Source organism: Eschscholzia californica, unplaced genomic scaffold (genome assembly GCF_041429995.1).
Source record: "Eschscholzia californica isolate CP2 unplaced genomic scaffold, dmEscCali1.0.p SCAF_5, whole genome shotgun sequence".
Taxonomy (NCBI): domain Eukaryota; kingdom Viridiplantae; phylum Streptophyta; class Magnoliopsida; order Ranunculales; family Papaveraceae; genus Eschscholzia; species Eschscholzia californica.
Window position 1 is genome coordinate 37,705,970 of NW_028238472.1, and position 21,754 is coordinate 37,727,723.

General features: G+C 39.2%; 1 protein-coding gene and 1 long non-coding RNA gene across 2 annotated transcripts; one reads left to right on the forward strand and one right to left on the reverse strand.

The window, feature by feature from the left end:
* Positions 1-1,458: 1,458 nt before the first annotated feature.
* On the forward strand, positions 1,459-6,979 carry LOC147538992 (aldehyde dehydrogenase family 2 member C4-like). The gene is made up of 9 exons (XM_086639873.1): positions 1,459-1,883; positions 3,516-3,658; positions 4,713-5,096; positions 5,268-5,357; positions 5,427-5,600; positions 5,683-5,820; positions 6,101-6,238; positions 6,388-6,449; positions 6,560-6,979. The coding sequence occupies exons 1-9, from the start codon at positions 1,775-1,777 to the stop codon at positions 6,831-6,833; spliced, it is 1,512 nt and encodes a 503-aa protein (XP_086495999.1). The 5' UTR covers positions 1,459-1,774; the 3' UTR covers positions 6,834-6,979.
* Positions 6,980-10,575: 3,596 nt separating this feature from the next.
* On the reverse strand, positions 10,576-17,752 carry LOC147538993 (uncharacterized). Its single transcript, XR_015225049.1, has 3 exons — positions 17,716-17,752; positions 17,128-17,294; positions 10,576-11,966 (listed from the first exon to the last, which is right to left on the reverse strand). It is a non-coding gene; the product is annotated as an uncharacterized LOC147538993 (long non-coding RNA).
* Between the last annotated feature and the right edge of the window lie 4,002 nt (positions 17,753-21,754).

The following is a 21,754-nucleotide window of genomic DNA, read 5'->3' on the forward strand; positions in this document are numbered from 1 at the left end:
GCTTGTTGAAAGGGCGAGACATGTTTTTAGGCACCTATAACCTTGCTTTGGCCAAGAGGCAAGCGAGAAGGTGGATCAGAGTCAAGTCTGCCACTTGGACCCTACTTTGACTAGAGAGGCCGAGTAGGGAGTTATGGATAAGCAAGCTCACCACCTTGAGCCTTACTTCGCCTAAGAGAATAACGGTTGAGGAAAAGGTCAGACATTGCCAAATATTCAGTTTCTAAATATAAACCGTTATAGCCGGAAATATGATCGTGTGCGATGATTATCCTCTAACAGGCGTACTACGTGACTATGATCAAAGCGGTGTCTTACCACCACAAGATCTCAGTCAGTGATACAACACCGCCTCGCCAAAATTATAAGAAACACACAGGTTTATCCTAGAGGGGGATCCGAACTCAATCCCAAGAATTAAATTGATTTCAGACTTCATTTTAATTTAAAATCTGACTTTCTTTTGAACTTTCAATGTTTTGCTTTTAATTTAAAGTCAAGTTATTTAAAAGGTTATTTGTCAAATCACCCCCTACTTTACGACCAGCTTCCCGCGTAGTCCCCTACTTTATCGAAAATACTCAGACGGTCCCATTTTTTTCGTTACCGTCACATGTCCGTTAAATTCTTTTTCCCTCTCCCAAAACTACCCTTCCGCGTTGTAAACCTCTCTCTCCTCCATCTCATCACATCTCTCTGTCACGTCATCCCTCTCGCCACCTCATCATCTTCTTCAATAAGATCGTCGACCGACCTTCATACTTAAAAAAATTTGGGTTTTCATTATTTTTCTCTCTCTCTCTCTCTCTCGCTCTCCACTATGGTTTGGGGAAACCCACACTGATTTTCCCAAACCAGACCTTAAGGTTCAACGTGAAACTTCAATAGTTCATTCGAACCTTCAACGAATGTTATTGAAACTTCAACAGTAAGCTTCTTCAACATATCTGGTTTGGGTTCTCCCTAAACTAGATCTAATGTTTGGGGAAACACAAACTTTATTGGAGAGAGAGAAAGAGAAAAAAACAATTTTTTTTAAGTATAATAAAGGTCGTCGGCCGATCAATAACCGCATCGGAGAAGATAATGAGGTGTCGAGAGAGATGACAACGCGGTGTCGTGGAAGGGTAGTTTTGGGGGAGAAAAATAATTTAACGAACATGTGACGGCAACAGAAAAATGGATCATCTGGATATTTTCGATATAGTAGGGAGCTACGCGGGAAGCTAGTCATAAAATAAGGGGGTCATTTAGAAAACAACCTTCCTTAATTTACCATGTATAAGAATTTCATCTTTGAATTTTTTTTTAGACACGACTTCACAAAGAAAAAAAAACTCACCTGTCACCACACTTGCACCACCATTTTACCTTCACCACAGTCGTATTTCCATCACCACCACCATATTTAAACGGCCACCACCACCAAAACACTTCAACCACCACAAAAAATAAAATATAAAAATAAAGTTGATTACGTGCTAAATAGAAGATTTTGTGAATACGATTGAGATTTGTCAATGCCCAAACTTCCGCTAGAAATAAATTGACCTACTATAATACTATTACTGTTAATCCAGACGGATCTAATACTAATATTATGGTCCGTTGAATTTATATATCAAGACAAAATAAAATTGTCGTTTCTTATCTTCTTCTTGTTCAAGATAAAACCCCCCCTAAGCTCTGAGACTAAAATACCACCATTCCAAATTTCTTTGTTTTAGAGAGATAAACTGAAAACACAATCTAGAGAGAGAAAAAAGAAAGAAAGATGGCGACTATATCCAACGGTAGTAAATCAGTTGAGAATCTTATCAATACATCGAAAATTAAGTTCACTAAGCTATTCATCAATGGAGAATTCGTCGATTCTGTTTCAGGTACGATCTTCAGCCCTTTTCTCACTGTCTCTCTTATTGAGTTTAACTCTCTCTCTCTAAAGATTTTAGTGGGATTTCGGTTCATCTTAGATTGAAATCTTTTGATGATATTGACTTCTGAATCGGAGATGATAATCTATTAGTATTAATCTTCTAATTAGTTCTCATCAAAAAAAAAAAAATCTTCTAATTAGTTTTTGATCGTCGGATATCGTGAAATTTTGTGTCTAAGAGAAGTAATCAAGGACGATTGGGGAGTTTTAAAGGCGCCCACCTTAAGGTTTTAGGGCAAATTAGAAGGGGAGTTTGTGAAGTATAAAGATGGGCTAACACAAAATAAAATTCTAACACAGAATGAGAGATATGATAATTCTGCCACAATAGTGGGTGTGAGTTTTGTTTATATTTCTTACACCTCATTTACACTCATAAATCATCAAGGAGACAATGTTTATGATCAAAATTCCTTTTACTAATTTTTCTTCTTTTTTTTTGATGGAAAATCAACATTTGGGTCAAGACATTAATGAAGTCATTTTCAAGATATTGTTTATGCGCCCAATCGTGCAAACATGCTTTTAGGCTTCAACTTTTATTGTGGAAAAAGTGAAAAGTTTTGATCTTGTTGAATTTTTTGCCCAATAATATAGTAGAAAGTTATGTGAACTATTTGTTAAATCAAAATACTATATATTTTTTTTATATTCATATTTTATTTCTTTCTTTCTTTCAATATGGACACAATCTCAAGACCTTTGGGGCTTGTTGTTAGCCCCCGGCCTCTGCCTACTAGGGAGGCAGCCGCCCAACTCCTTTTGCTGCACGACCCCTGTTTCTTTTTCTTCGTTCTCTTTGTTCTTGTTCTTGTTCTTGTTCTTCTCCTTCCTCTCTTTCTTCTTCTTCATCTTTTTTCCTTTTCGAATCAAAATCAACACTTTATCATGAAAAGAAACTTTGTTTCAGAAACCCATCATCATAGATCAACAATGAGGAGTTAGAGAGATAAAGAACTTTGTTTTAGAGAGAGAAAGAAAGTAAAACTATTATAGGAAGAACTTTGATTTCAAACCTCTTGATCTGTGATGAGTCGTCAGAGAGAGAAAGAACCTTGATCCAATACCACCATTAAAAATACTCCCAGAACCCTAATCACGGGTTGGTCCTGGTCCATCCGAACCCTATCGGACTGGTTCGAGTCCGAACCTTTGCTCAAAATTACAGATGGGTCGATCTGTAGACAACAATTTCAGCGGGTGCCCACAGATGTTTTTGGTCAAAAGAGATTGACCTTGGTATATCTCCACCACTAGAGGCTAACAACACTTTTAACGTGTGCTTTTCCATAAAAAGGTGATATATAGAGACCATTTATATGATTGAGTAAACCATTGTTTTTAACATATTTTGAGTGGGTCATGTATTCATGTTTATTATTTTCGTATAAAATATTAAATAAGTAGAGAAATAATTCATATAGTGACAGTTTACCTCCATTTCTGCATTATTTATTTTAAGATAAGATGCTTTCAATCATTATTTCATTTCTATGGACGTAAGAAGCTGTACTAAATAATTACATAATATAATTATAATAATAATAATTAATTATGTCAAATGTTTTGAATTGAACAGGTAAAACATTTGAGACAATAGATCCAAGAACAGGGGATTTGATAACAAGAGTTGCTGAGGGAGATAAAGAAGATGTTGATTTAGCTGTTAAAGCTGCTCGTCAAGCTTTTGACCATGGCAACTGGCCTCGCATGTCTGGCTTTGTAAGCTCTATCTCTCTCTCTCTCTCTTACTCATGCCCCAAGTCTTTTGGGCTGATCATAAAACCCAAATTATTTGTTCTTTATGTCCAATTATAATAACTATTATCAATAAGGTGGTGTTTGTTTTTTCTCATTATTTAATTCTCATTGGTCATCAAGTCAAAATTCAAATGTGACATGAAGATAAAACGAACACTATGCCTTAATGAAAAGGATGATATATCAATTACCAAAACAAATACTCCATAGTTGTAAATTTTTCGTGAAATAGATTAAATAATTTTCTTCTGGTGCATCAATAATTTCCGTAAGTTTTTTTTTTCTTGAATTGTTTAACTTTTTGTTTGGTAGTCCATCAATATAAACTGGTGAAACGCATTGCAACCTACTTTTACTTTTCTAGGGAAATCTTCATGAATTTGATTTGCACTGTGAAAATGATTACTATATCCATACCTATTGAAATGTCAAGCTTATGGATGACAATCAGGCTGGGTTAAAGGTGGGCCATTGGTTGACCTGACCCAGCACACCAAACCGATATGTCGGGCTAGTCCCGGTCTGTTTTCCATATGTCTCAGTGTGTTCCGCGCTTGGGTCCAACCTGGATCAAAGTCCAGTTGAGCTAGGCCGGCCCACAGGCATTTTGGCCTGGGCTGGAAATTCAAAACCCAAGCATGTTGGAAGTGCAATTAACTTTCTGCTGAATGCTGTTAAATGCACTAGTTTTGGGGGTTCATATCTGTTTAGATATCCTCATTAAAAGTGTGTTTCATCTTTTCTAAATCACAAACCATGAAGTACATTTTACTTACAAGTCCCCACAAACAACTGAATTTTTTTTATTGTAGTTCCAATAATTCGTATCGCGCCTCAAAATTTTCTGTGCATAGATCACGTCGTACAACCATATTATAGCAGGATTTTACAGATGATATGTGTATCATTACGGAACTACCTGTATGTGAAACCCATAAATTGTAAAACTGTTTTCTTTACCATAATCTTTAGTTTCAACTACTTACACATTCTCTTCTTTCCTTGAAAATATTAGGAAAGAGGAAGAATACTGAATAAATTTGCAGATTTAATTGATGAAAATGTAGAAGAATTGGCTTATCTTGATAGTATAAATGGTGGGAAACTATTCAGTCTTGGTAAGATCTTAGACATTCCACAAGCGGCAAATATGTTACGTTACTACGCTGGTGCTGCTGATAAAATCCATGGAAAGACGTTAAAATTGTCGCAGCAGATGCAAGGGTATACATTGCTTGAGCCCTTTGGTGTTGTGGGACATATCATTCCATGGAACTTTCCTTCTTCCATGTTTTTCATGAAAGTTGCTCCTGCCTTAGCTGCTGGATGCACCATGATAGTCAAGCCAGCAGAACAAACACCTCTTTCTGCTCTTTATTATGCTCATCTATCAAAGCTGGTAATCTCGAATTCCCCGACATATATTTTACCTCTTTCTGATTTACATCACTAGACTTAAGTAATTCTTCCAAAACGTATATCGAAGACAATCATTTCAAGCATGTTAGTTTTAGACTACACTCTTACTTGACAATAAATTGTTGTGTCTTCTTCCATCTATCTCAATTAGGCTGGTATCCCTGATGGAGTTCTCAATGTTGTTACTGGTTTTGGATCCACTGCTGGTGCTGCTGTCAGCTCTCATATGGACATTGACAAAGTAACTCTCTCTCCCTTTCTCCCCTTGATTTTTGTTAGATTTTCTACTAATTTGCGTAGTTGTTCTCAGGTCAGTTTTACAGGATCCTCAGAAGTTGGTAGAATAGTGATGCAGGCTGCAGCAACAAGCAATCTAAAGGCCATAACACTAGAATTGGGTGGAAAATCGCCACTTATAATATTCGATGATGCGGATTTGGATAAGGCTGTTGATCTTGCACTATTAGGTATCTTATTTAACAAGGTAAAGTAATCATAACCAAAATTGTTACTTATTCTGCACAGATGTTCAAGAATATAACTCAGGTTATCTGATTGATTGGCAGGGAGAAATTTGTGTAGCTAGTTCCAGAGTTTATGTTCAGGAAGGGATCTATGATGCATTTGTAAAGAAAGCAAGTGAAAAGGCAAAAACTTGGGTGGTTGGGGACCCTTTTGATCCTCTAACTCAACAAGGACCCCAGGTAAATCTCCTCTCTTTCTTATCTAAGTTTCATTTCCATATAACCGGACTTTACAGTCGTAATGATACCGTTTTTGTGTTGGGTACGCAATTGAGTGAACAAATGAAACGGGAAAAAAAAAAATCATATATGGGGTTCATCACAAGTGTATTGCATTCTCAAGCACATTATCTTTTATGAGCTCTCACCATGCCATTTTGATTTGTATTAGATTAGTGTATGAAGTGTCTAATTGTGTTCTAACCTTCCCCATATCATGTCCACACTTTGTTTGGTACAGGTAGACAAGAAGCAATTTGAGAAAATTCTTTCATATATCGAACATGGAAAGAGCGAAGGAGCCACCTTGTTAACCGGTGGTAAATCGGTTGGTGAGAAGGGATACTACATTGAACCCACAATTTTTACCGATGTTAAGGTAAACTATTGCATTCTACATTTACCCATTTTTCATGCTTGTCTTCAAGTTGACCACTCAAACTTCACTAGATCTATCCATTTGTTATGTCCAATGTATATTGACCTAACATTAGCCTTCCTTTCCAAAATTTCCAACTACTTCCTCAGGAGGATATGCTAATTGCGAAAGATGAAATATTTGGACCTGTAATGTCTCTCATGAAGTTCAAGTAAGTTCATATGTACCTTGAATCTTTAGAACTTGTCGATGTGAGCTTCTTTACCTACTACACAAATCCTTCGTGATCAAATAATACTATATTGTAATATGAAATTGTAGGACGGTCGAGGAGGCAATCGAGAGAGCTAACAAAACAAGATACGGTCTAGCTGCGGGAATAGTTTCAAACAATTTAAATGTAGTAAACACAGTATCAAGATCGATACGAGCAGGTGTTATATGGGTAAACTGTTACTTTGCTTTTGACAGAGATTGTCCTTATGGTGGATACAAGATGAGTGGTTTTGGAAGAGATTTAGGAATTGAAGCTCTAGACAAGTATCTTCAAGTCAAGGCAGTAGTAACTCCTATCCATAATTCTCCTTGGCTCTAGATCTATGTCTCTATCTTTCAAAGAGTTAATGAGAAGAGCTTTGTATACATTGTTCAAGTCTGGTGTTTCTGCTGCATCTTGTTTTTCTGTTCTTACTATCTATTTCTCATATTTTCTTCAATAAATCATATTTTCAGTTTGTTTTATTTTTAGTGTAAGATCTGATTTCGACCGACATTTATTTTGCTCATCTTCGCACTGACCACAATATATGCATAACCACTCCAACACTGGCATCTTTATAGCACTACGATATTGTGGTATAGGGCGTCAAAGTTTCCCGCATTATGGGATTTTACTCGATCAAAGACCTTAATGGTGGTTGAAATGGTGGTGACGGATAGTGACTCTTGTTGGCTGGGAAGGTGCCATTATTAATTGACTTTTAGTCGGCAAAATTGGCGAGCCCCCATTATTTTCGACCGAACCAGCCTCTAGTGTTTGGACGGAGGATCCTGATAAAGGCTACTACATTAGTTCTATAATCATTCGTCGAGGAATTGATGGAGTTCAAGATACGGACGAACGAATGAAAAATCTGGGGTTCCTTACTGTTGGGTTTTCCTCCTAGTGGGGAAACCTAGTTGGGTTCGGTCTAGTAAACCGAATCCGGGCCCAAGTGGAGGTCTATACGGTCGTTGACTTAGGTCGGTGGAATTAGGGTTAAGGAAAAGTTTAAAAATACTACCTTAATCTTAATTCGAAGGAAGCGAGCACAATTAGAAACGCACAAGAGAAGAGAGGAGAGAGAAACAGGTTGCCGAGAAGAAGGGGATGAACTTTTTCAGCACGCGCAGTCTTCGTTGTTCGGAAAATCCGACGGTGAGATCCTTTCCGACTAAGCTGAATTTTTTCAGAGGTATTCCTGATTTGTTCATATAGTATTTGTACTGTGTGATTGATATTTGGTGGCCGGAATCCTAGTAAATTTAGGGTCGTTTTGGACTGCATATTTCTGGGCTGTTTTTGTTCTTTCTTGTGAGGGTTTCTTCGTGTTTGAGATTTATTCCTTTTGGAGTCTAAATCTCGGGTTTTGTTCTTTGAACAAGGAGGGCGTAGTCTGTAACTCAATTGCTTATTATAGTTGATTTGGTTGGACTACTAATCCTGTGGTTTTTTACTTCTCACATTGAGGATGTTTTCCACGTTAAAATCGATCTCTTATTTACTATCAGTTCTTTGTCTATTACTCCCATTATTCTTCATACTATCTTCGTAACTAACACAAAGGAGGAAACTTATATTTTCGCTGCGCCGAAGCGCCCGTTTTCCGAACAAGTGGTATCAGAGCTCTAGGTTAGAGTGTTCTTTGGATATTGATAACTTTGGTTACTGGTTTGTTTGTGTTAGTGATGGAAAATATGGGTAGAATGATAAGTTTGAATGGTGTTAATTATCATCTATGGAAGGGTAAGATGGAAGACTTGCTCTTTGTGAAGGAATTTCACGTTCTGCTGTTTTATGAGAAGAAATCCGATGAGAAGACTGATGATCAGTGGACATTGCTACATCACCAAGTGTGTGGTTTGATGAGGCAATGGGTAGATGATAATGTGTTGCATCATATTTAGAATGAGACTAATGCTCGTTCTTTGTGGTTAAAGCTGGAGCAGTTACTTGCTCGGAAGACATAAAATAATAACATGTATACGATGAAAAAATTGCTCGAGTGGAGATATCGAGAGGGAACTCCCATGACTGATCACTTGAATGTGTTCCAGGGGTTACTCAATAAACTATCTGACATGAGTACAAACTTTGATGACGAGATTTACGGTTTATGGCTTCTTGGTACATTACCAATTCTTGAGAGGTGCTCATAATGTTTCTTTGTAACTCCACTTCCCAAGGAGCTAACTCAATGGACTTCGTGAAGAACAATGTCTTGAACGAGGAAACTAGGAGGCAGTCAAATCCTATTTCTTCGCATTGAGATGTGCTGGTTACTGAGTCGTGGGGAGAAGATCACATAGAGAGTCCAAGAAGAACAAAAACAGGAGCAAAACTAATAAATTTGCTAATATGGAGTGTCATTATTGTCATAATAAATGACACGTAAAGAAGAATTGTTGGTTGTTACAGAAAGAAAGTAAGCAAGGAAAGAAGCAAGAAGATAGTGAAGAGAGAGTGGTTGTTACTTAAGATGAGTTTCTTAGTCTCTATGAGAGTGATGCTATTAATGTCGCATGTCATGAATCCAGTTGGGTTATTGATAGTGGAGCGACTACTCATGCTACATTGCAACGAGATTTGTTCTATTCTTATACTTCGGGTAGTTATGGTTCTGTGAAGATGGGTAATGATGGTTTAGCTCAGGTTGCTGGCATTGGCGATATTTGCTTGGAGACTAGTATTGGTACTAGGTTGTTTCTTAAAGGAGTTAACCATGTCCCAGACATTCGATTGAATTTGATTTCTACAGGGAGACTTGATGATGAGGGTTTCTATAGTTTATTCGGAGGGGGTAAGTGGAAACTTTCACGGGGTTCTAAGGTTGTGGCTCGAGGTGATAAGTTTTCATCTTTATAGTGGATGAAAGCTAAGGTCTCCATGGATGTTGTTAATGCAGTGGATAATGATGATGCCATGGAGTTATGGCATAAGAAACTCGGTCACACATCAGTGAGAAAGGATTGTCTGTGTTATCCAAAAGGGACGGCATCACAGGTATTTCTAGTTTGCAATTACAAAAGTGTGAACATTGTTTTGCATGGAAACAACAAATGGTGTCGTTCAAGTCTTCTGGATCTTCTAGAAAACCCAAGAAAGAAGCATATTATGATTAAGAAATTCTCATCTTGTAAAATTAAATTTTCTTGTTGAAGTGTAACTTCGTGGTTCAGTTATTCAACCGAATCAAACCATTCAGGTATAGTTTGGTTTGGTAATCGAACCAAACCACGAACAGATTGGCTCAAATCGATTTGCCCAACAACTGAAGCGTGTCAAGCTTACCAGTTCAATCCTAGAATCTCCTTAAAGATCTTAGTCGGCAACAGATCTTAAGTGTTTAAGCAAGTCTGGAATTCAAGAGTCTCAAAGGAGGAAATATCTCTCTGAAGATCTATCACCTTGGCAGGACTATCTTTAAACATATGAACTTCAATTTATCTTAAACTCAACAGGAGAAACCCTAATTCGGCCTGTAAAAAGGCATCACATCACCTCCTTCAAGGTAAGCTCAGTAAGTCATACATCACAAATCATACGTAGGAGAAGCGAGTGTGTTCGGGTAAAAATGGATCTAAGTGGGAGCTTGAATAATGGTAGTGTATCGGGTAACAACGATAGTCTATATAACATGTTCCTTACTGTTATAGCTCCTCCGGGTTAAAAATGTCTCCCAGTCTTTGAAATCTAGTTAAAAGACTCCGCCCTCAAAAGTAAACCCTCCCACTTGGTGTGTTCGAATCTGTTTTGGTTACAAAACCAGTTTTGAATTCGAAAGGGCGCCAGACACACATATATATATTTTTTTTTCACGTTCAGTTCCCTATCGCCTAAACTCTAAAATCACAAACTTTATTTTTCTCTCTTTCTCAAATAGACTTTAAATAAGTCGAACCCTACACACTCTCAATTCGGGAGCTCTAAATTGATTATTTTGGTGAATATACAAAATGCAATCTAGGAACATCCCTAGAGAGGTCATGAAAGGGACCTTGTTGGGAGAATCTATTTGAGGGATAATTTTTTTTTGTTCGAATTTGTGCAGTAACTGAGAGAGAGAACTTTCAATAGATTAAATGGAAACAAAACCATGAAATATAACTTTATCTCCCAGAATATAATTCAAAAGCATTAATCGAATACAAGTTTCAATCAAGACAACCCTTAACATCACTTTCTCTATCTATAAGAAATTGAAACGCTGCTCTAATCTTCCCTTTGAATTTATGTACTTCATAATACATCTCAGTACCATAAATACGCAGACCAAAAGTAAATACTCAAATTTCATAATAGTATCCTAATCAAACTTTGGTTGATGCTCTAAACATCAATGAGAGTGCTTATATTAGGAGTACAAAATTCGGGGGAATCAGAACATAGAGATCTTAAAACACCCGTTTGGACATTGTATTCTTGCCAATCACAGGGATGCCGATGTCTTTTCGAATTTCTAGACGTCAAATTTAATAAAAATCTCTCACCATCAGAAAACATGGGTTGAATATGAACTTCATCATTACTCTTAGTTTTTATCACATCCTTCCTCTTAATTTCCCACATGTTGTTCCCATAATCACGAAGTACCCAAGTCACTATTTCATGTTTTGGGGTAATCACAACTAGATTAACTTCATCTTCTACAACTCCAAGCAGTAGAAAGCCACCAATTCCTAACTTTACCTCCCACCATTTCAAATACACTCTTTGGTATTGTAATCATCCTACTCTCTTCTTTATCCAAATTAAATGCAATAATATATCCCTCGGTAGTTAACCAATGTATAATCCCTCGGAAGCAAACAGAAATACGAGTTATTTTGTCCTCTTCCAAGCCATTACCGATGCTTATCCTTGTAGACTTGTTGCAATCTCTCCAATGCTTTTTCTCCGGCATGAAAATCTTAAACTCTAAAGCCGCCTTTGAGTTTACCAAGTAAACAACACTGTATTGATCATAGTAATACGGAGAGGATGCAGATGTCGGGCCAAAGACTAACCCAAATGTACAAGATTCACCGTTGTAAGGATATGGAATAAGTTTTTTTTTCTTGGTTAAAGGGTTAAGAATGCACAACATTGATATGCACGAGAACCAATCAATGACTGATGTCCTTTTAAGCTTAACCAAGAGAAGGCCATGATAACTAGCATGAATGGTTGCTGAGTTACACTCTTTACCAAAAGTTACGATAGGTTCACTAAGGAGATTGGAGCGATCAAGATATAGTTGTCTGATACACACAGGATATGAATCTTCGCAAAAGAGACTACAAGGACTGGTTTGGAGACGAGTGTGTTTGTTTACAAAGAAAGGGTCGGAGATCAAGTTATACCATTTTTTGTTCACATATTTCAACTCAGCCAAAGATTTTGCCTGTAGTCGTGTTCTAATCTCACCAAGAATATTGTCGTCAAGGTTGTCAATTCCGGTTGTTGTTGTTGACATGATACAATTGTCATCTGCAAAGAGAGATTGAAAGAAATTAATAAACTTGCTCTAAGTAGTAAAAGCTAGGAATTAGTTGAATAGAGTTACCAATCAACAAGAAGTTTGGAACACACACACACTAGCAACAATTGAACATTATTAATCACATCTCATATTCATTTTTTTTGGAGAATTGATCAGTGGTTCTGGTTTTCAAATACAAAATTAGGGTTTTCTCTAACAAAAACTACCACCCCTTACTAATTGAAACAAAAATTAACTCTAGACTCGACTAAATTGAAAAACAATCTAAACCCTTACTACCCAATAAGTCTATTATTCACAAAAGTGCATGAAAGATAATAGTAGTAGTATAACATAAAACTATTAGTATAAATGTATAGGATTGTATATTTGCTTTTTGATAAGGTTACCCTTGTAATTGTATTGGTTCTTACTCTCTCTATAAATACAACTATACCCTAACACATTAGGGTATCTTGAGTTCTAAAATCAATATGGTATCAAGAGCTTCTCTGTAATTATTTTTTTTTCCTTGGGTTTCAGTGCCGTCACCTTTCTCTTCTTTCCTTCCATGGCTGACTCTACAATCACTGCTCCTTCTATTCCTCCACCTCCTTCTTCAACTTCTTTCATTCAATCTATCTCTTCCTTTCCTAATCTCTCTAACATTGCTCATCTTGTCTCCATTAGACTTGATAATTCGAAATATCTCTTATGGAAGAGTCAGCTACTTCCCATCCTTCATTCTCAAGACCTATTCAAATTTGTTGATGGCTCCTTCCCAGTTCCTCCTGAATTTCTCCCATCTTCTTCTCCTGAATCCTCCTCTGCTTCACACACTAATCCTGACTATCTTTACTGGTATCGCATTGACCAGATGCTATTATCTTGGATAAATGCTACCCTTACAGAGCCTGTTCTAAGTCAGGTTCTTGGCCTTACTTCTTCTAAGGCTGTATGGGATTCTCTTGCTAGCAATTTTTCTTCCATTAACTCAGCAAGACTCATGAATTTGAAACTTCAACTTCAAACAACTAAGAAAGGTTCCTTATCTGTGAATGATTATCTTCTTCGTCTCAAATCCATCTCTGATTCTCTTGCTGCTGTTGGACACCCAGTTGTTGATTCTGAGCTGGTGTTAGTCATTTTGTCTGGTCTTGGTCCAGAATATGAGGGTTTTGTCACCTCCATTACCACACGTTTCACCCCACCTTCTTCATCTGAGCTCCACTCCTTATTACTCACTCATGAGTTTCGAAAAGAACTACTGAGCTCTCAAAATATCCAACCAGCAACTCTTATTTCTCAATCCCCCTCACTTCCTAGATCAAATTCTTTCACTCCTCATCGAGGAAACAGGGGTCGCTCCTCTCGTGGAGGTTACAGGGGTTCTTCTCGAGGATACAACTCGAACAGAGGTGGTTATCAACGAAATTATTCCTCTGTTCTTGGTCCTCCTCCCTCTCCACCATTGATTTGTCAATATTGTGGGAAGATGGGTCATTCAGCTCGACAGTGCTATAGTCTTCCACAGTTCAATGAAGTAGCTCAATCCTTCTCTGCCATGGGTTTAGACTCGGTTCCTTCTGACCCTAACTGGTATGTTGATTCAGGGGCCTCAATGCATATATCATCTGATGTTGCATCTACATCTTCTCGATCTGAGATCAATCATCCTGCTCATGTGATGGTGGGTACTGGTAGTGTTGCTCCAGTATCAGGTATATCAAATATCCTTCTACCCTCTTCTAATTTTACTCTCAATAATGTCCTATTAGTTCCTTCCTTCAAGAAAAATCTCATCTCTGTTTCACATCTCCTTCGTGATTTTAACTGCCTTGTTGTGTTTCATCGATCTGGCTTCTATGTTCAGGACATCCCAACAAGGAGGATACTCCTAATAGGAACAATTAGCAATGGTCTCTTTCAACTCTCACCCAACAAAGCCAACTCGGATAAAGCTCCACTATCTCTACTTGCTTCTCCTTTAGCTTCTTCTCCCTCAGCTACATCTGAAGTTTGGCACCGCCGATTAGCTCACCCCCACTTGAACATTTTTAATTTAGTTGTTCAGAACAATTGTTTATCTTTAAAGAAGTCTGTAATGAAATCATTTAAATGTAATAGTTGCATTATGGGCAAACATCATCGTCTACCTTTTACACCTGTTATTCATTCTTCTACTAGACCTAATGAGTTGATTCACTCGGATCTCTGGGGTCCTTCTCCCATTACTTCTTCTTCTGGACATAGATATGTCCTTCTCCTTATTGATGACTTCACTCGATTCACCTGGTTGTATTTCTTAAAGAACAAATCAGAAGTGCTAACACATTTTAAAAATTTCAAACTCTTTGTTGAAAATCAATTTGGCACTTCCATCAAAGCTTTTCAATCTGATGGTGGGGGAGAATATGTTAATACTGAGTTTACCAACTTTCTTATTGCTAATGGCATTCATCATCGACGCTCATGTCCACATACCCCTCAACAGAATGGGGTAGCTGAGCGAAAAATACGTCACCTTGTTGAAACAGCCATTACCCTTCTTCATCAAGCTTCTGTTCCCAACTCTTTTTGGCCAGATGCCTTTCAAACCGTAATCTATACTATAAATCGTCTTCCTAGTTCGACCACAAATGGCGTCTCCCCCTTTAAAAAACTTCTAAACATCAAACCAAACTACAATGATCTTCGAATTTTCGGTTGTAGATGTTACCCATTGCTATCTCCTTATCGATCTTCAAAATTGGATCTTAAATCCAAACCTTGTATCTTTCTGGGCTACAGCCCTAATTACAAGGGATATAAATGTCTGGATGAGGCTTCCTCTCGAGTATACATCTCTCGTCATGTTCTTTTTGACGAAGCTCTGTTTCCCTTCAGCCAAACTTCGAAGAAAGAGGAACAAATCCCTCTTTCAAACTCCAACGTCTCTTTAATCTGGAGCGTTGATCCTATACGACCTACACCTTTTAATCTCAACCGTCCATCTAATCCTCACCCGGGTGGTCCTTCACCTATCCTGCCAGCTGGTCCTTCCATGGTGGTACAGCGTGGTCCCCGACCACAACGGTCGTCACAAATTAATTCTCCCACCACTCTGCCACCTAGTCCTGTTCCCACTCGTCCCGTTTCCTCCACCAACACCACAGAGTCTGACCACATGTCCCCCACTCCTACTGACACCATGTCTCCCACCAACCGCCAGATGGCGCAAAACCCCTCTTCACCAAACCCTAATTTTTCAATTTCGAACCCCACTGCTGATTTACCTGGTCCCTCCTCTCCCATTTCTCATTCTAATCTACCTCCTTCAATTCCACCCTCCTCATCTTCTACACACCCGATGATAACTAGGACTCGTGATGGCACAAGGAAACCTAGGGTTCTTCTTACTACACATACAGATGTTTCTTCGTCTTCTACTAGTACATCTACCCTTTATGAACCTTCAACCTACATTCAAGCATCGAAATTTGATCATTGGAAAATAGCTATGTCTGAGGAAATGAAAGCTCTACTGAAGAACAATACATGGACATTGGTTCCACCTCCATCGAATTGTAACATAGTTGGCTGCAAGTGGATTTACAAAGTTAAACAAAAGGCAGACGGATCAATTCAACGCTACAAGGCTAGATTAGTAGCCAGGGGTTACAATCAAGAGCATGGGGTTGACTACGATGAAACCTACAGTCCTGTCGTTTGCCCAGCCACGATTAGACCAGTTCTTTCAATTGCAATTTCAAGTAATTGGCAAATTCAACAATTAGATGTTAAAAATGCCTTTTTAAATGGTGATTTAGCCGAACTTGTTTATATGAGTCAACCCAAAGGGTTTGAAAGTCCCTCTCATCCTCATCATGTCTGCAAGTTGAACAAGGCCATTTATGGCCTAAAACAGGCCCCTCGAGCATGGCATTCTCGTTTCAGTACAAGTTTGTTACAGTATGGTTTTAGTCAATCCATCTCCGACCCCTCCATATTTCACTTTCACTTCTCTAAAGACATAATCATCCTGTTACTTTATGTGGATGACATTATTGTCACCTCTTCTTCTTCTTCTTTACTTAATAATTTTATCACCTGGTTGAAAACCCAATTTGAAATGTCGGATCTTGGACCCTTGTCTTACTTCTTAGGCATGGAAGCCAGTAGGACTTCTGATTCTATGATTCTCACACAAACAAAATACTCAATGGAATTATTAGAGAGGTTTGGTTTATCAAATTCAAAACCAGTTTCAACCCCTGTTCTCACTGGTTCTAAGTTGTCCAAATTAGATGGGACTCCATTGCCTGATCCACAACCTTTTTGAAGTCTAGTGGGAGCCCTTCAGTACCTAACCCTCACTCGACCGGACATTGCCTATTCCGTTAATCAAGTGTCTAAGTTTATGGCAAAACCTTGTTCTGTTCACTTAATGGCAGCCAAACGCATCCTTAGATACCTAAAAGGCACCCTCACACATGGTCTAATCTTTCGATGTGCCACATCACTACCCTTGATTGGGTATTCGGATGCTGACTGGGCGGGTTCACCTGATGATCGCCGGTCGACCTCTGGGTATTGTGTATATCTTGGACCAAATCTAATTGCGTGGGCCTCCAAGACTCAGCCCACCGTGGCCCGATCATCAACAGAGGCAGAATTTCGGGCGGTGGCTTTAGCCTCCACAGAGGTGCTATGGTTACGTAATCTTTTGAAAGAGTTGGGCCTTGATAAAGGCACTCCCCCTATTATTCATTGTGACAATCTCAGCACAACATATCTTTCGGTCAATCCAATATTGCACTCAAGAACAAAACACGTGGCTATTGACTTCCACTTTGTCCGTGAACAAGTAAAGGCTGGCACTCTTAAAGTCCAATTCATACCAGGTGATTCTCAGATTGCGGATGTGTTCACCAAAGGGCTTACTACATCACGTTTTGAAGAACTCAAGTTCAAGCTCTCATTAGTTCCTGGGCATTCGGCTTGAGGGGGGGTATTAGTATAAATGTATAGGATTGTATATTTGCTTTTTGATAAGGTTACTCTTGTAATTATATTGGTTCTTACTCTCTCTATAAATACAACTATACCCTAACACATTAGGGTATCTTGAGTTCTAAAATCAATAAAAACCCCATCATAGAAATCTAGAATGATGAGGAAGTAGGTTACCTTTTCCTCTTACTATTCTGCTCCTTACGTTCCTCCTCCCCGTTTGGTGTTTCAAGATTGTCATTCAGCCGTTAATGAAAGTAATGATGGTGACGATCTCTGTAATCCCCCCCCTGAGAAAGAAGATGGTGGTGGTCTGAAGAAGTAGTTGCTGTCCATAAGAGCATCTCCAATGGGGCACTCAATCTCTAACACTTAGAGTGCCACATTTGATTTTTGGGAGTTTTTGTTAAAAACCTATCTCCAATGGAACACTTTGTTAGACACTTTAATATGAGATGGACACATTTATTATAGAGTGTCTAGAGAGAGAAACTCTAAAATGAGAGTGTCTACTTGAGACTCTCTAAGTGTTACTTTAAAATTCCAACCAATAGAAAACCTTGCTTTTCAATTACTTTTTATTTATTGGATTGAATATGGATATGTGTATTAAGTGCAGAGACTTTAGAGATCTCCATTGAAGACCAACAAAAATTAGAGTGTCTCTATATTGACATTTAGGAAAGAGAGTCTCTATTGACACTTGACAATTAGGATTTATAGAGTGTTTGTTAGAGTGTCCCATTGGAGATGCTCTAATCCCACCAATTTAAATACAATTTTGAGTTTCTAAATTCGGTTCAATTGATAGGCCCTACTAACCAGGGGTGGGAATTGGGCGGGTACGGCCGTCCATGGGCACTTGAAGTATCGGGTCGGGCGGGTCGGACACCAAACTTCAATGGCTATTAGGGTAAGCAGGTTAATTGGACGGATAATTTTGAAATTCGCCTTGCCCATTACCCGCCCAAACCCATTAAGAAGCTCAGGTAATTCGAGTATGGGCGGACGGGTAGCGGGTAATCCCATGACTTGAAAAACTCACTTATTCTTCTCCTTTGGTAAAGTCTCCGAACACCTTTAGTGACTCTAAAGACAATGTGAGATTAAAAGTAGACCTTACTTGTGTTGTTGCTTTTAGGAATTTAATCTCACATAAAAAACTAATGAAGAATTCTCATGAGATATAATATAAACTTATCCCACTCTTTGCTCCCTCAAACCCAAAGACTACTTCAGTAACCTAATAGGAAATCTCTTGGGCGATAGCATAGCAAGGCATTGGGTTTGTGTGATTGTCCTTAAACATATTGTTTACCATCTCAACTAGTCCTAGCAACATGGACTTTTGGGCTTCATCAATCTAAAAAGTTGATGTAATTTGGTTGGTCCTCATTGGGTGGGTTAAGTGGGTGCGGGCATGAACGGGTGCGCAGGTAGAGGTTTTAACCCATGTCCGTCCACCAAAACTTGGCGGGCGGGGCGGGTTGTGTCCGAGACGGGCGCGGGCGTCCATGGTCCTCGTTGGGTTCGGGTGCCCGTGGACGGGTTCGGGCTCATGGGAAAAATTCCCACCCCTACTACTAACCAAGTGGTGTGAGTTTCATTCAGATCACAGGCATACCGCAGGAGATTGAAAAGAGGACACTTCACGGACCTGCTGATAGATAGGCTTGTAAACGGTAGCTTATCGGATCGGATATAGAAATATCCGTATCCGAATCCGATAAGCAATCCCAATATCCGTATCCGATAATTATCTGACGGATATTAAAAATCAATATCCGAATCCGTTAATATTAACGGATATCGGATATATCCGAAACTTAAATAATAAATCTCAACCATAATTTTATATATTATTATGAATAAATTTATATATTTATTATTTTTTATATTACTTATCGGATACGGATATTTATCGGATCGAATATTAGTATATCCATATTAGATATCCGATAAGCAGATATCCGATAAGGAATATCCGAATCCGTATCCGATATTCGAAATTTTGGATATTTTTGTAAAATTCGAATACGGATGCGGATCGGATGTCGAATATTCGGATATCCATTGACAGGCTTAGATAGACAAGGGAAAGAAGACGCTAGCGCTTAGGGATGAACAATCGAATGAGCCAGAGCAGCCAATACCTACACGGGCATGTTTGATGATCGTTGGAGGTTCGGAAGTAAGCGGAGTCAGCTACTCAATGGCCAAAAGGAGCGCAAGGATTGCCCACAACTGCCCAACACGCTCAACCGAAACTCTACCACCGGCTTGTACTGATCAGATCATTAGCTTCGTATACAACGAAGCCACATGGCTCGTCAACCCTCACCATGATGCTTTCGTCATATCTCTTACAATTGCAAATGTTTTAGTAAAACGAATTTTAATTGACAATGGGTCCTCCGCTAATCTACTACTTTTACATGCTTTATAGGGTATGGGCTTAGACGAGACAATCATATGTCGTCGATCGACCGTACTCATTGGCTTTAGTGGCGAACAAAAGCAGATCTTGGGGGAAGTATCTATGTCTGTCTATGCTGGAGGGCTCAACTTGCCGACCACTTTTGTGGTGCTGGATTCTCCATCGGCCTGCAACATGATTCTAGGGAGACCATGGATTCACACAATGAGGGTAGTAGCTTCAATATTCCATCAGGTAATACAGTTCCCCACCTTGGGGAGTCAGGGAGATTACGGGTGACCAAGGGGCCTCCCGTAATTGTTATAAAAATACTATGAAATCTCCCAAGGCCCCCTTGTAGAAATTACAGACTGTTATGACCGAATCGGGGTTAATGTGAACAATACGAGTAATCAAGCAGAAGCAATAGGAATAGTAAAGAACAATCAAGAACAGAAGACAAAGATTTACGTGGTTCGATTGGTGAGACCTACTCCACGACACAACGGTCAATGATTTCCACTATGATAAGCAAACAAGTTTATACAAGAGATTTCGTGAGATTGTGCTACTGATATCTCCTTAGGGTTTAGTTTATATAGCCACTAAACCCTAAGCCCACCGCCTCACCGACTCTCTTTCTAAATTTGAATTACACATGGATACGCTAACACTAATAACCGACATAACCTAGCTTCGCATTGTAGCTCTGTCTCGGAGTCCAGCTCTGTCTCGGAGTCCAGCTCTGCCTCGGAGCCCTGCTTCGCATACCAGCTCTGTCTCAGGAATCAGCTCCGCTAACGGGTCCAAAATTCTTGTAAGCGGGTTGACGGGTCGTAAACTGGGTTCGGTACCAATCCATATTCGAGTCACTTCTAACAATTCTCCACCTTTACTTAAATATGCTCCTCTTGACTTAAATCTGCTAGCATCATAGCTCAGCGCCTCTGAGTCGTCGTCGCTCCAGCTATGGTAAGGCTAACATCTAGAGATCCCAATCAAGGATAAGCAATCTTAAACTTGAAAGGTGTAACTGCCTTGGTCAGCATATCCGCTAGATTATCTGCCGTGGAAACCTTCTTCATCGTGATCTTCCCTTGTTCAATCACGTCCTTGATAAAGTTATACCTGACGTCAATGTGTTTAGTTCTCTCGTGATACATTTGATTTTTGGTCAAATGAATAACACTCTGGTTGTCGCAGTAGACCTCTGTCACCTCCTGCTTCAGGCCCAAATCTCGAACTAAACCACTCAGCCATATTGCCTCCTTTATCGCCTTTATTGCTGCATGTACTCAACTTCCCTTGTAGACAGAGCTACCACCGACTGCAGGACTGCTCTCCAGCTAATGGCACTCCCGCAGAGTGGGAACGTATAACCCGTCAGCGACCTCTTCCTATAAAGATCACCGGAAAAATCCGAATCTACAAATCCAACAACCGAACCAGAAGTGTCAGCCCTTCTGTCGTAAATCAACCCAAGCTCCGCAGTTCCTCCCAGATACCGCAGAATCCATTTCACAGCCTGCCAATGACCTCTCCAAGGTCTGCCCCTGTATCTGCTTACTACACTCACAACATGTGAAATATCAGGCCTTGTGCACACCATAGCATACATAAAGCTACCTACTGCATTTGCATAACGCACCCGAGACATGTACTCCGTCTCGTCATCAGTTGTCGGTGATAGTTCCCTCGAAAGCTTGAAGTGTGCTGCCAATGGAGTATCGACAGGTTTTGCCTCAGTCATACCAAAACGTTCCAACAACTTCTCGATGTACGTTTTCTGAGACAAGAACAGTTTCCCAGCAGATCTGTCTCTCCGTATCTCCATACCCAATATCTTCCTTGAGGCACCCGAGTCTTTCATCTCAAACTGATCCTTTAACTGATTCTTTAACATGTGGATTTCCGACATATCCTTGAAAGCTATCAGCATGTCATCCACATACAGGAGTAGATACACATAATTAAGAACAATCCGATAGTTTCCTGTGGTACACACAACTATCATACTTGCTTCTGTCATAGTCGTTTTTAACAATAAACGTGTCAAAACGTTTATACCACTGCTTAGGAGACTGTTTCAGTCCATACAAGGACTTCTTCAGCAAACAGACCTGGTCTTCTTTCGCGAGAATCTCAAACCCCTCTGGTTGACGCATATATATTTGTTCCTCCATCTCTCCATGTAAGAACACAGTCTTAACATTAAGCTGCTCCAATTCCATATCATACCGAGCAACCATAGCAAGTAATACTCTAATAGAGCTATGTTTAACAACAGGAAAAAATACCTCATTGAAGTCTATCCCTTCTCGTTGTGTAAACCCCGTAGCTACTAACCGTGTTTTGTATCGTGCATCTTCCACCCCTGAGATTCCTTCC

Bases quoted from the DNA above. Each gene is read 5' to 3' on its own strand.
- LOC147538992 (XM_086639873.1), top strand. From the start codon at position 1,775: ATGGCGACTATATCCAACGGTAGTAAATCAGTTGAGAATCTTATCAAT. The intron at 1,884-3,515 runs GTACGATCTTCA...TGAATTGAACAG, and splicing joins ATTCGTCGATTCTGTTTCAG to GTAAAACATTTGAGACAATA. The intron at 5,358-5,426 runs GTAACTCTCTCT...AGTTGTTCTCAG, and splicing joins CTCATATGGACATTGACAAA to GTCAGTTTTACAGGATCCTC.